This window comes from Corylus avellana, chromosome ca2, assembly GCF_901000735.1.
Source record: "Corylus avellana chromosome ca2, CavTom2PMs-1.0".
NCBI classification, from domain to species: domain Eukaryota; kingdom Viridiplantae; phylum Streptophyta; class Magnoliopsida; order Fagales; family Betulaceae; genus Corylus; species Corylus avellana.
Window position 1 is genome coordinate 22,705,049 of NC_081542.1, and position 13,905 is coordinate 22,718,953.

Consider the following 13,905-nt stretch of genomic DNA (forward strand, 5'->3'; position numbering starts at 1 on the left):
TACATTAGCTAATGAAATAAGGGCAATCCAAGCGTCTAAACATTACAAGAAAATGTAAGTGGCACACCCAAATACACATAAAATATCTAAGAAAAATACTTAACAAAAAAAAAAAAAAAAAAAAGGGAAAAAAGGGAAAAAAGATTAAAAAAAAGTCACGAAAAAAAAATTCAATATCTATTATTTTTTTTATTTTTTTTTATTTTTTTTTCAAGTAGGTAATAAAAATAAAGGTTAAATGCATTTCCAGTACTTGTGCTTTGTGCCAAAATCAAATAGTCACCTTTGTTTTCAAAAATATCACAAATAGTACCTATGGTAAGCAAATAAACCCATTTGGTACTTCTGTCATGATTCTGTTAGTTTTTTTAATGGAGCTCTACATAATCCTTACACGTGAACTGTTACCTGTGGTTTCAAGGCGACATGTGGCGTGGTAACTATGAGCTTAAGTGATCACGTTCGGTTTACGTGATCACTTTTCCGTCAGAGAAGACGACACTCATTAACGGATAGACTGAATTGCAAAAATTTTAAACTTTGGGGGGTGTATTGTAAAAATTGAAACATCGATCGGGGGTCGAATTGAAAATCAATTCAAACTTTGAGGAGTAAAGTATACTTTTTCCTTAAGTATTTTATGTCTCTGGCTTGTCATTTGCAACAAACTGGAAACTTGATGAAGCTAATTGATGAGAGGTTGGAGTCTAAGGTGAACCAAAAGGCCATGAGAGATTTGAGGTTTAAGGCCATGAGAGACCTCCATCGACAAAGGCAAGAGCACAGTTCGAGCAGAAGCCAGATCCAAAACTCAACTACAGTCCATACATTTTACTCTTCCTTTACATCTGGATACGACTTCGGTGAAATCAAACCCGAATCAAGATCATGTTGAGTGGGGGTGAGCATTCCTCTTAGTAGTTCACTAGTCATGGTAGGTATTCTTTTAACAGATAGATGCTTATCTTCATCAAGGAGACGAAACTGAAGTTTCAATTGTTTATGTGAATATTTATTAGTGTGAGTGTCCACCCGCTAGTAGAGATTTTACTTAGGATGCCTTGATATGATGTCGTGATTTTTGTAAAAAAAAATTTCTATAGTTAGAGTAGTATTGAAAAAACGATAGTTAAAATGGTAAGGCTGCTAGTTGATAGCTAAAATATAGAAAGTAATTTTTTTTTTTTTTTTTTTGACTATTTTGGCTAGTAAAATTTTGTGAGTCTACTGGAATGCTTTAAGTACTCGAGTTAATTTTATTTGGACCCAAGCATGTTTGAGATAATTTTTATCCAAAGGTAAGCTAATTAATTTGATTAGGCAAAACAATCTCATAATCTCAAGATTAATGAATCTCAATGGTGGGGTGAACCTACATGCTTGAGGACCCGTATGCAATGCTATGCATGGGCCAACTTACAATGGCATTTGGGCTATATTACGGATTTGCTCTGAGCCTCTAAAGAAAGAGGTTTTTCTTTTTTCTTTTTTTCACAAGCGGTGGAAAAGGAAAATAGGGATTCGAACTAGTGATCTCCGCTTCATAAGGCGTGGTCCTTAGTCGATTGAACTGCCTCTTAAAGACTTATAATGAAAGAGTTTAGCAACACAAATTGGACGAATGTTCATTTTTCAAAACGCTGAGAGTGGTGTTGGCAATGCCATTATGTCATGAAAGGATTTGGATGTTTAGTAATTTATTCTTTGAATTATGAGTATTTCGGATAAAAAAATATAAGGTTATTTTTGTTTTGACGTAAAATGTTTATTGAAAAATGTGTTCTTTATTTTTTATGTTTGGTACAACCAAAACAGTGATCAAACCAAAAACATTTTTCAGTTGACTATAACTTTTTTTTTAAAAAAAATAATTTATGTAAAATAGTTGTACTTTTTTAAAACGATAAACAATTTTTCAAGTTTGAGCTTCTCCTTATCATACATACACTCTCTCGTAGTTCATTCTTTGTCACTGCCAGAGGTAGTTGAAATCCATCACAAGAGTTTGTCGGAAGTCGCCGGCCATTTTTCGGTTACCGACTGTCTCTAATTTTCTATATGAACCAAATCCGGAAAAATGTTTTCATTTTCGACAGAAAACATTTTATGTCGAAACAAATAGACCATTAAGAGAATCTTTATAAAGTCTATATGTTGAAATAGATTTTGGACGGTTCATATATATATATATATATATAAAATTGGGGCAGCCTTTATCTATTCCAATCCAAGTTTAAACGAATTTACAATACAATTCAGTCAACATTTGTCGAATCCAATTTAAATTATTTAATACAATTCAGTCTAATTCTTCTGCTTCAATCATTGTTAATAATATTAGATCTTAGGTTGAGATTTATTTCAAATATATAAAGGGGAGTACCACATGGGGCAGTAATTTCTATTCTTTTTTATAATGACTAATCTAATGCTTGATTAGGACAGTGCCTTCAACATTATAAAATAGAAATGTAGTTTATAATATTACTCTTTATCTAAATCGTATCTAAAAAAGAAAGATATGAAGTAAAAAATGATATTTTAAGCCCAAAAACGTCACTATTGAATTAATGACGTTCGAATAGTATCATTTTGCAAATATCCTTAAACATAACGACTAGAATAAAAATTAAGAACGTTTTAAGAGTAAAAATGTCACTACAATGCGGCATTTTTGCTCACACTTCACCTTCCCAAAAGCGACATGTGAATAGTGACGTTGAACATACGAGAAATGTTGGGAGGAGTAAGGCGGAAGGAATGGCAGCTACTAGCTAGCCTTAGACATGGTTCGACCTGGGGAAGGTGTACCCAATGAACCTTATAGATCGAAGCTGGACATATATTAGACGTAAATAAATCAAGCTTTCACATTATAATTCAAAGTCAAAGAAGCTTAATACAGAAACTGGCTGGTTTTATATTATTGTCAAACATCCCGTCCTTAATGGGAAAATTAAAAAATAATTCAATCATTCTGGTGTGATCGATGTATATCATCTTTTTGATAAAGGTTTCGACGCAGATCTCACGGCACACAAAGCAGAATGGTGGAGGGCAGAATGGCAAGACCATGGATGATCGTCAGCTTGCCCCTTCAAACACTCATATTTCTTCTATTCATGGAAGCAATGCTATTATTCAAAGTCAAAGCCCAAGCGCCACGTCTTCCTGCTGCTGAAGGTAATTAAACACCTACACTTTTTTCTTCTCTTCTTCTCCGTACAAATTCTTCTCTTCTTCTCCGTACAAATCACACGCTTGGCCCCTTGGAAGGGTCATTGATTGGTTGTTTGTTTGTGTAGAAAGTTGTTTGAGAGTGGCCAATTCAAGTGCTTTTTTGACCTTAATCAATATATTTAAGGTCTTAACAACATGAATTTTTCACATTTAATATTAATTTTAACATATTTTAGCAATTGATACAAACTAAAATTATTGGTTGTATTTGGCAACGGCCATGGACAGTTATTATTCATATTTTACACATTTAAACTTTCAACATTCTTACTTTTTATATCACATCAATAACTTTTTGCTACTATTCAATTAAAAAAAATCAATCGGTTTTTCTCAATTTCTTTTGAAATAATTAATCATATTACTTCTATCGGCTGCTTTGATTTTTTTTTTTTTTTTTTTTTTTTTTTTTTTTCTGAATTCATAATTGTAAGGGTAATTGTCTTTTTTTTTTGTTTATTATTATTTTTTTATTTTTATAGATTTCTAAGAATTTTTTGTCTTTTCATGAAACAAAAGCAATACATTGCAATTTTATGATAATTTGAGAGACAAGTTGTTTTAATTAAAAGTTTAGAAATGACATTGTAAATTGCCTCAAAATACATAACATTACTTTTTTTTTTTTGGGTGTGAGTATTAAATATTGAATTTATTTATTTAATTAAAATAAGAGATGAATTATGAAGATAAATTTGAACTTAAAAGACATTTATTTTGATAAAAAAAATATTATATTTAATTACTTAATTCAAAATTAAAATGAGTGGTGATTATGCCACGAGACCAAAGAAGACTGGGCGGTGGCGGTGGTGCCAGTAACACACGTGATGAGGTGGCGCACTGAGATGAGGCCTGGTGAAATTGCGGGTGGTGGCGCGTGGGTCAAGTTGATTAAAAAAAAAAAAAACGGAGAGGAGGAGGGGCGGTAGACGGAGGGAGGAGCTCCCTCCTCCTCCCCGGTGGACGCTCTCTTGTGAAGATAAAAACACTCACGGAGAGAGGGGAGCTCACTGGAGGAGGTGAGAGAGAGAGACGAGCTCCATAATTTGGGAAATTGCAGATTGCGTTGAATAATGGTTAATTTACTTCTGAGCCAGCGAAATGTTGGATTTTTCCATCTTCTGTTCATACATATGTACGTGAAGATGATCCTTTTCCTAGTAATAATCAGATGGCATTTAATCTCTTACCTATAATTATTCTTGTTACAGATTTCTTAAAGGGCAGGATCTCGATGGTGTGCTTCCACCTTCCCTGGCGAAGCTTCCCTACCTAAAGACGATGTAAGAAGAGTCACCAACCATTTGTTCCTGAAAATCAATTTTAAGCTTCTAATCTAACAGCCCATTTTCCTCTTGCTTGTAGTGACCTCACTCGAAACTATCTCACTGGTACAATTCCACCCGAATGGGCTTCTACGAGGTTGAAATTCCTGTAAGTTATTGCTGAATGTTAAATCGCTGCTTATCTCAAAAGTTAAACAGATAGAAAATAATTTATTTAATTTATATTTTAACGCTCTCGTCTAAAATGTGGGCTAAAACTCTTCCTTAAAATGAGAGGTAAATGATGGAGATAATGTTTGAATTCAGAACTTTGACTCTAATACCATTTTAAAATATTACTTATCGTAAAGGTTTAAGCTTTTATGATAAGCGGCAATTTAATAATGAATTCATGTCTTGGGTTAGCCCGTGAATGGTCTTTCTTATTGCTTTAAGCTGATTCACTGCAGGTCCATTACTGTAAACAAGTTATCAGGGCCAATCCCAAGCTACCTGGGAAACATTACCACTCTTGTATACATGTATGCTCGTATTGTATCTTTCTTGCTCACCCTTTTTTAATCTAGTAGAATGCAACATAGTTTGATTTGCTTTAGCTCAGCTTTAATATTGATGAAGACTATATTTTCAGGAGCATAGAGAACAATCTGTTTTCTGGAATTGTTCCCCCTGAGCTTGGGAGTTTGGTTAACCTGGAGAATCTGTCAGTGTTTCTTTTTCAATCTTTCTATTCATTTTCAAATCAGATTTGACAATTCTTTTCTTAATTATCCACTAAGTTGAACTGGTCTAAACATCCTATTTGATGACTGCAGTATTCTTGGTGCTAACAATCTCACTGGAGAGTTGCCAAAATCTCTCACTAATCTAACCAAATTAATGGAACTGTAAGTGGTTGCAGCCCATTTCTATACTTCATAGTAATTTTATATATTTACTTGAAAAGCTTCAGCTCTCTATGTTATTCAATCTTGTTTCCAATTTGGCTATATGCAGTAGGATTAGCAGTAACAACTTCACTGGACGAATACCTGACTTTTTTCAAAGTTGGAAACAACTTCAGAAATTGTATGTGGTCTATTTTTTATTTTTTTTATTTTCCCCATAATGTTAAAATCTCTTCTAGTAGAACATTCAGATTCTAACCCATTAGAATTTTGTTTTTAACAGAGAGATTCAAGCTAGCGGTCTTGAGGGTCCCATTCCCTCTAGCATTTCTGTCTTGAGTAGTTTAACCGAGCTGTAAGTTCTACCTTCGAAGTACACTAGGATTCTATAATCTCTTTTGCATCTTCTTGTGATACTCAAATTAACACGACTTGTTGCTTAAGAAACTAACAGTTATTAATAATGCACTTTAGTGCAGAAGGATTAGTGACTTACTTGGTGAGGGTTCTGAATTTCCATCCTTAAGTAACATGACAGGCATGAAAAGATTGTAAGTGAATCATTTTTCTGTAAAATTTCAAGAACTGAAATGATACAAACTTATAGCAATTTTGCTTAGATGATGGCGGTTGATATTGCAGGATGTTGAGGAGCTGCAATCTCTCCGGACCAATCCCTGCATTTATATCAGAAATGACACAACTACAAATTCTGTAGTTCTTCTTTCCTTTCTGTTTTCCTCTCTTTTTTTCTTTCTCCATACGGCTGTTCTTTTTTAAAAAATAAAAATAAAACATTATAAGAACTCAGCTCTACACTTGTGTTTTCTCAAATTAAATGTTTAGTATTTTTTTTCTTTTAAAACACAACGAAAGAAAAGTCAATTATGTTACATTTATCAATAAATAAATAAAAAACACAATGAAACAATTTCTTAAGTGAACCCCACCTAAAGACGCTTTTCACTCACCAAAAAACACTTCTCACATTTATGTCACATTAAAACACCTTTTCAAATGAAACACATAAACCACTTTTTAAGATCATTACCAAACATATTGAGTCTTATGTCTTAGTCATTTTCTGTTTTTATAATTCCTTCATCATTATATCCATGCAGAGATCTTAGCTTCAACAGATTGGAAGGAAAGGTTCCAGATTTTGAAGGTCTAGCATACTTGCAAAACATGTAAGTGTAGAGTTGAAACCCTAAAGCTAGCTCTATTGCCGAGAAGCTCAAATAAAAAATTAAAAAGCACACAGAATAATTATTTGGCTTTTCTCCTATCTTCATAGGTGAAGATATAAGGAATTTCACTTTCATCAAAGAGAATATATTGCTTATGATTGCCACACGCACACACATACATTGTCATCATCAAAAAAGTATATTTTACAGTCGAATTTTCCTCCTTTAGTGATGATATAGGTAATTGTTTAACGCGAGCATGATTATGTTGCTATTTGAACAGGTTTTTGACAAGCAACTTGCTCACTGGGCCTATTCCAGACTGGATCAAAAGCCGGGATAGTAGCTAGTATATAATTCATCTTGAACTCTATTTGAAATTTGGATGACATGTTTCTTTTTCTGTAATTTTGTAAGTTTATCAAAAAAAAAAAAATTATATTTATGCAGATATATAATCTTTGCAGACCCCTTTATGGTCAGTGGGAGATCTCCTTCATTCATATTGTATGAGTGAATCGAACTGGTTTTGCTACCAGCATAGATTTACTTGCACCACGTGACTCCAGTAAAAAAGAGCGGAGGGATTGTTTTTTTCCCATTGTGATGTTGGATCTCTGTTATTTGGAAAGACAATGTTAACAAGTAATTTGGAGTTGGTTATGGAAGTTTGGTGGTCTTAGCTTGAATTGATAGGTTAAACTGCTGATTTAGAGTACATGTTAGATGCAGTCATCATACTACTTCTATAAGGGCCAGATGTTATCCGTCTAGGTGTTTCAGGAATATTCAAATGAATTCCTTTTGAAATTATCTTTAGTTTCTCAAAACCTTTTCAAATATACCTTTTCTTTTCTTAAGGATTTATAACGAGTTATTAATGAAAATTCGTTTTTGTGCAGCCAAATAGATCTTTCATACAGTAACTTTTCAGAAAGCTCTGCACCACCTACTTGTCGAGAAACTCTGTAAAAACTTTTCTTATCCTTTTTAATCTTAATTTAATTTTACTTGAAATTTTCATACGTACCTTCTTCTAAACTTTCTAGTTTTTGAAACTAACTAGGTTCTCATTTCATCAGGAATTTGTTTGATAGCTTCTCTGGACAGGACAACTTGTAAGCTTTTAACTTGTAAACTTAGAAGAAGAACCAATTTTTTTTTTTTTTGCTTTTATTTTGGAGAAGCATTTCCTTCTTTCATTCTAATATTGCTAAAGTTCACACTTCTTTATTGCATGACACTAATTAAGAACACTTGGCGGTGAGTGCCTGCGGACCTATCCATGCTCAAAAGGTAATTATATTACTTTTTTTAAATTATGAGGTGTATGCTTGAATTATGTTTTCTGGCCTTCCTTTTGATATTTTCTTTCATAAATGAAAAAAAAAAAAGTATGATAACTATTTCATCTTTTTATTGGCAATCGAGTAAATGAAACAAGACAAAGTTAATTTCCATTTCTTATATCTTATTTCATTAAAATGCTGTTGTTTTTGTTTCTGGGTAGATCGCTATTCATTGCATATAAATTGCGGTGGAAGTGCAACCACTATTGGAAACATAGAGTACGAAGGGGATCAAAACCAAGCAGGTCCCGCAAAATTTGTTCCTAACACCGCTAGTTGGGGATTCAGTAGCAGCGGAAATTTTTGGGATGTCAACAGTAACTCAGATCAATACATAGCAAATAATGTGTCGATACTGAGAATGAATAACTCTGAATTATTCACAAGTGCACGGCTCTCTCCTCTTTCTCTGACATACTATGCACAGTGCTTGGCAAATGGAAATTATACTGTGAAACTATACTTTGCAGAGATAGTATTTAGAGACAACAAATCCTTTTATAGTCTTGGAAGGCGGATGTTTGATGTTTATATCCAGGTACATGGTTATATTTGTTTTGCTTATGCATACATAGAACACAATTTTATTGATATAATTTATTGCAGGAAAAACTTGAGTTGAAGGATTTTGATATTGAAAATGCTGCACAAGGGGTTGATAAAGCAGTTGTTCGGGAATTTAAAGCAATTGTGAGCAATAAAGTTTTACAGATCCGCTTTCACTGGGCTGGGAAAGGGACAACAGCTGCACCAGAGAGAGGAACATATGGTCCTCTCATCTCAGCTATCTCTGTTGAATCTGGTAACCATTTCATGAATTACGAGAAATATTTTTACTGTCCAACTTCTTCCATACTACTTAGATTGATGAACAAGAAAACAAAGCACGATATAGTTCAGGTAGAACCCATGATTATTTACTGTCAAAAATATTACTGAAAACAAGATTAAACTGCTAGTAGATGGAAGAAATCAAAATTTTTATGATCTTCTTTATACTCTTACTCTGATATCATGTGTTTGAACCATCTATTCATATCTTGTTTTAGATTGGTCCACCTATGTCTATCTGTATGGTACTACTACTACTTGTATTCCAGAATGCAACCTATAATCAGTTTCCTTAACTACTTATCTCTTTTGCAGATTTCAGCCCCCCTAATGATGACAAGAAGATATTCATTATTGTTGGAGCTGTAGTATCAGCCATATTGGTCATTTTTATGATTTTAGGCTTTCTAATGTGGAAAATTTACATAGGAGGCAGGATATCAAGGGAAAAAGGTAATCACCAGGCGCTCATTTTCATGCAGAAATTAGAAATGATAATTGTTATCTTCTCCAACTATTCACAAAGTTGAAATAACGTATATATTTACCAACCTGTATATGCTATTGCAGTCTGCGTGTTGTATTGTTTAATATTTCCCTTGATGAAAAACCAGTAATCCAAAGTACACCATGAAAGCAAGTATACTGTTGCTGGATTGCATAGCATAAGAATCTGTCTGTCTTCATGATAGTTTTCTTTGGCTTTTCCTGTACTTGTACTGGAGTTAGTTAGTTTCAATCATAATCATATATGATATGACCAAATCCTACTGAAATTTGAGATCAATGTTTTTTAATAAAATCTAAATGAAGGCATATTTACATGAGAGATGGATGGCTTGAGATCACTGCGTTGAGTAAATGTGAGAGATAAAAGATTATAGATTTCAATTAACTCTCTTTTTGAAATGTCCTCTAAATGATCTTATCATAAGTGTTACAGAGAACCAAAAGGCACATCTCTTGGTAATAGCACCAATGACGCTCCCTTTTTATTTGGTTTTTTTTTTTTTATTGATTCCCAATACACTTATGACTGCTGAGTGGACGTAGGAAACAAAATGAAACCCTAAATCTAGTAAACTTCGGGTATATGTGGTTGACCAACAGCAGTATGGTACTACTTTCTCACCGCATTTGTTTGGTCACATTCTATCTGACATCTTCTAAGTAGTCAATAGACACAAAAATACTAATTAAAAAAATAAATCATATCATTTATAAGGTGTAATCTGACATCTTAGCCTCACCTTTTCATTCATTTGACAGAGCTGAGAGGATTAGATCTGCAAACTGGTTTTTTCACCTATAGGCAAATCAAAGCAGCCACTGACAACTTTGATGCTGCAAACAAGATTGGGGAAGGTGGTTTTGGATCTGTATACAAGGTATTCCACAATGTTATCTTCCTTCAATTTTAGGATATCTATTTTCTTTTTCTTACTTATCCGTGATACCTAGAGGCATCTCATTAGATCATGAATACATACCTAAAGACGTATATTTTTTCTATTTCTGATGCAGGGTATACTGCTAGATGGTACTATAATTGCAGTTAAGAAACTTTCTTCAAAATCAAATCAAGGAAATCGTGAATTTGTGAACGAAATAGGAATGATATCTGCTTTACAACATCCAAATCTTGTTAGATTGTATGGATGTTGTGTTGAAGGAAATCAACTATTCTTGGTATATGAATACATGGAAAACAACAGCCTGGCACGCGCTTTGTTTGGTAAGCTTTTTCACTTTCGTATTCTACATCGACTAAAGTATAGGAACCTAACATTGCAAATGATCTATATAAGAAACTAAGTTGATGAATTCCCCATTGGATTATCTATGAAAAATATAGGTCCAGATGAATACCGGTTAGAATTGGACTGGGCTACGAGGCAAAAAATATGCATTGGCATAGCAAGAGGTCTGGCTTTCTTGCATGAGGAATCAACCTTGAGAATTGTTCATAGAGACATCAAAACAACCAGTGTGCTGTTGGATACAGACCTTAATCCAAAGATTTCTGACTTTGGTTTGGCCAAGCTTGACGAAGAGGAAAACACCCACATCAGCACTCGAGTTGCTGGAACCATGTAAGCTACATCTTTCCCTCACTCTTTCAATTTGGAGACTACTTGTTACTTTTCTGTTTGGCCTCCCTAGTTATCGACTAAGAGATAACTGGGACAGATATTAACCTTAATGTCTATGTGAGATGCTGCCCTGAAACCGAACCAGAACAGCTGCAGCATTTAAAGTCTGCATATTCAAAAAGTTTCCATATGGAAACTGTTCTAAACATGAAACATGAACTAATAATTTGGACAAACTTGTGTCCAAATATCTGCCTATTCGACCCTTAACGTAAGTGCTACCCCTAAATATATAGTCCCTTGGTTTAAATTAAGAATTAAATAATTTAGAGAAACTCGTGTCCAAATATTCGGTTTCCCTATAACAATGCTTTAATTCCCATTTCAAATATTCTCAAAAACTGCTACAATGTCACCAAGTGAAACAGAGGAATTCTTGACATCTTGTGGAATTGTAAAACCAACCCCATTAAATTTGAGCTCAATGACCAGACAACTTGTGTGGGCAATGGTACAAGACTACATCAGTTATCTATTTGCATGTTGCAAAAGTAATGAAATTATATTCTTCCCTGTCGGTAATAATTTTGTGTATCTTTAATGGAATGGATAACTTCTCAATTCTAGTAGCTTATTGATTGCATAACTGAATGCTAATGCAAGAGAAACATGAGGTGGTAACTAAGTTTCTATTCATGATCATGTTGGACTTTTTCGAATATATAAGATAAGAGCTTCATACTAATGAACCAGGAGTCAAAATAAAATCTTTATCTTGCAGAGGATACATGGCGCCAGAATATGCATTATGGGGTTATTTAACCTATAAAGCAGACGTCTACAGTTTTGGAGTTGTTGCATTGGAAATTGTTGTTGGGAAGAACAACATGAAATACCGACCAAATGAGAATTATGTATGCCTACTAGATTCGGTAAGATTTGATCTTTTCCTTTTTATATATGAATTTGAAACATGGCCCAGAGAAGGGTTGCTTCTTTGTGGCTTTTCGCTTAACTTAAATAAACTAAACTAGGTTGAGATTGACTCATTCACTTTAGGCGTGAGTTCAGCTACATGTATATTTTATTTTTCTACTACTTGTTTTGGCTACTTTGTTCTTTTCTTTTTATTTGCTACATTTCATTTCCAATCTCTTCTCTATGCTTCTTCCAGGCCTTTGTTCTAAATCAAAAGGGTAATCTAATGGAGCTGGTCGATTCAAAGTTGGGTTCCAAGTTCAACGAGGAGGCAGTTAGAATGATCAAAGTAGCTCTATTATGCGCTAATTCATCGCCAGCACTTAGACCCACCATGTCTGCAGTAGTGAACATGCTTGAAGGCCGAACTGTTGTTCATGAACTTATAACGGATCCAAGTATATATGGTGAGGAATTGAGGTTTAAAGCCTTAACACACCCATTTGATATGGTCAATGAAGCTGACAGCCTTATTCAGTCGTTAGATTCAACATAGCTTGCCTCTTCTTTTACATCTTTTCTGAATCTCTATCTAATTAATCTTGATTTTTCAGTACTGCCATGCAAAACGCTTTTTTCTAATTGGAAAAGCATTTGCTTCACCCGCTCCAATCCGGAGGGGGGGTTTTGGTACCGTTGTTATTTATCACATTGTAAACTTGCAGATGAATATGTTCAGTAAGATGAAGCAAAAGATATTTGATCAAATTGTTATGATCTTACTGTCCCACATGAATTAAGTATGATCTTAATTATGTGTATGTAAGTTCTTGGACACCCTTTTCTTGCAAGCGGGTTTCAAGAGTGAGTTCTACTCAAGATTTGCATCCTAATGTATCCTAAGAGACAATTCGCATATTCAAGAATAATTTCCATGTACATAAATGTTGAAGTTGCTTATGAACTTTGTCAAGCAATCATGCAATCATATGCACTAATCTTTCTTGCTACAGACATTCTCTCCAAGTGTTGCGAACTTTGAATTTGTCTTCTTTTGAGAACGGACTGCGAGATCTTTGTAATATCCTCGATTTGATGTGTTCCCTCAATCTATAATCATTTGAAAAGATGGTTCCATTCAACTTTAAACATGTAAAATATTAAATTAAAGAAAAATAATTCATTTCTTTTCTGTTCTTTGAATTTTTTAAATTATCATTAAAAATTGAGAGAATGAGAAAATGACCGACAGATTAACCGTTTACAGCCTACTGACCGTGACTGAACCGACATTTACCGCCTACCATCAGAAGTCGGTCGGTAATCGATAAAGGATTTCTATACCAAAGTCGGTTCTATTCGGTTAATTGGTATATATATATTTTTGTCGGTTAACTAAAATAACCGATAAGTAACTGAATTAACCAATAATAAATATAATTAACCCATAAGTAATGGATAATAAATATTCTATGACCAATTCATTAGTAGAAGTATAGAACATATGTATGATGGACTCTTATCATATATATATATATATATATATATATAAGCCGAGTTTTGGCTTAGAGAGTGCGTAGAATTGTGACACGTGTCCTTAACCGGTCCTATTAGAAAGTACCTACAATTGCGACACGTGGCTTTTTAGATGTTAGCCTTTTAGTGAGACAATTAAAACCTATGAGTTTTATTTGTAATGCACTGAATTGTCTAAATGAAGAAAACAAAAGGTTTTCAAATTTTCACTTTCTCTCTCTTTATCTGATTTTATTTTCATCTTCTCTTACTTTATGTTTATATCTCAATATGAGACAATTAAAATGTATAGGTTTTATTTGTAATATATTTAATTGTTTTAATGAAGAAATCAAAAGGTTCACAAATTATGTTGCCTAGAATTACGACACATGGCGTGAATAGTTATTCATAGCAACAACTTGAGCAATTAATTGATGACCGACTGGGCTAATGTTGGGAAGCTCATTCATTTTTTGGTATTCGATTCATTGTACCCCTTTCCTAAGTTTCCTTATTCAATTAAAAAAAAAAAAAAAAAAAATGATGACTGACAATTTCGATAAAAAAAAACTTGGCTGATGTTCGGATTT

The 13,905-nt window shown here is 33.6% G+C and overlaps 1 protein-coding gene across 3 annotated transcripts; it reads left to right on the forward strand.

The window, feature by feature from the left end:
• Positions 1–4,156: 4,156 nt before the first annotated feature.
• LOC132168629 (probable leucine-rich repeat receptor-like serine/threonine-protein kinase At3g14840) lies at positions 4,157–12,777 on the forward strand. Of its 3 annotated transcripts, none has more exons than XM_059579639.1 (23): positions 4,161–4,378; positions 4,455–4,526; positions 4,609–4,677; positions 4,979–5,050; positions 5,161–5,232; positions 5,345–5,416; positions 5,526–5,597; positions 5,700–5,771; positions 5,896–5,967; positions 6,059–6,130; positions 6,538–6,606; positions 6,890–6,955; positions 7,509–7,574; positions 7,689–7,724; positions 7,859–7,902; positions 8,117–8,493; positions 8,562–8,757; positions 9,102–9,239; positions 10,056–10,174; positions 10,311–10,521; positions 10,642–10,879; positions 11,661–11,811; positions 12,054–12,777. In XM_059579639.1, the coding sequence occupies exons 1-23, from the start codon at positions 4,317–4,319 to the stop codon at positions 12,351–12,353; spliced, it is 2,718 nt and encodes a 905-aa protein (XP_059435622.1). In that variant the 5' UTR covers positions 4,161–4,316; the 3' UTR covers positions 12,354–12,777. The 3 variants fall into 3 exon arrangements, with proteins under 3 accessions (XP_059435624.1, XP_059435622.1, XP_059435623.1); XM_059579640.1 differs by having other exon boundaries at positions 7,704–7,724; XM_059579641.1 differs by lacking the exon at positions 11,661–11,811 and having other exon boundaries at positions 4,157–4,378; positions 12,054–12,157.
• Positions 12,778–13,905: the final 1,128 nt, after the last annotated feature.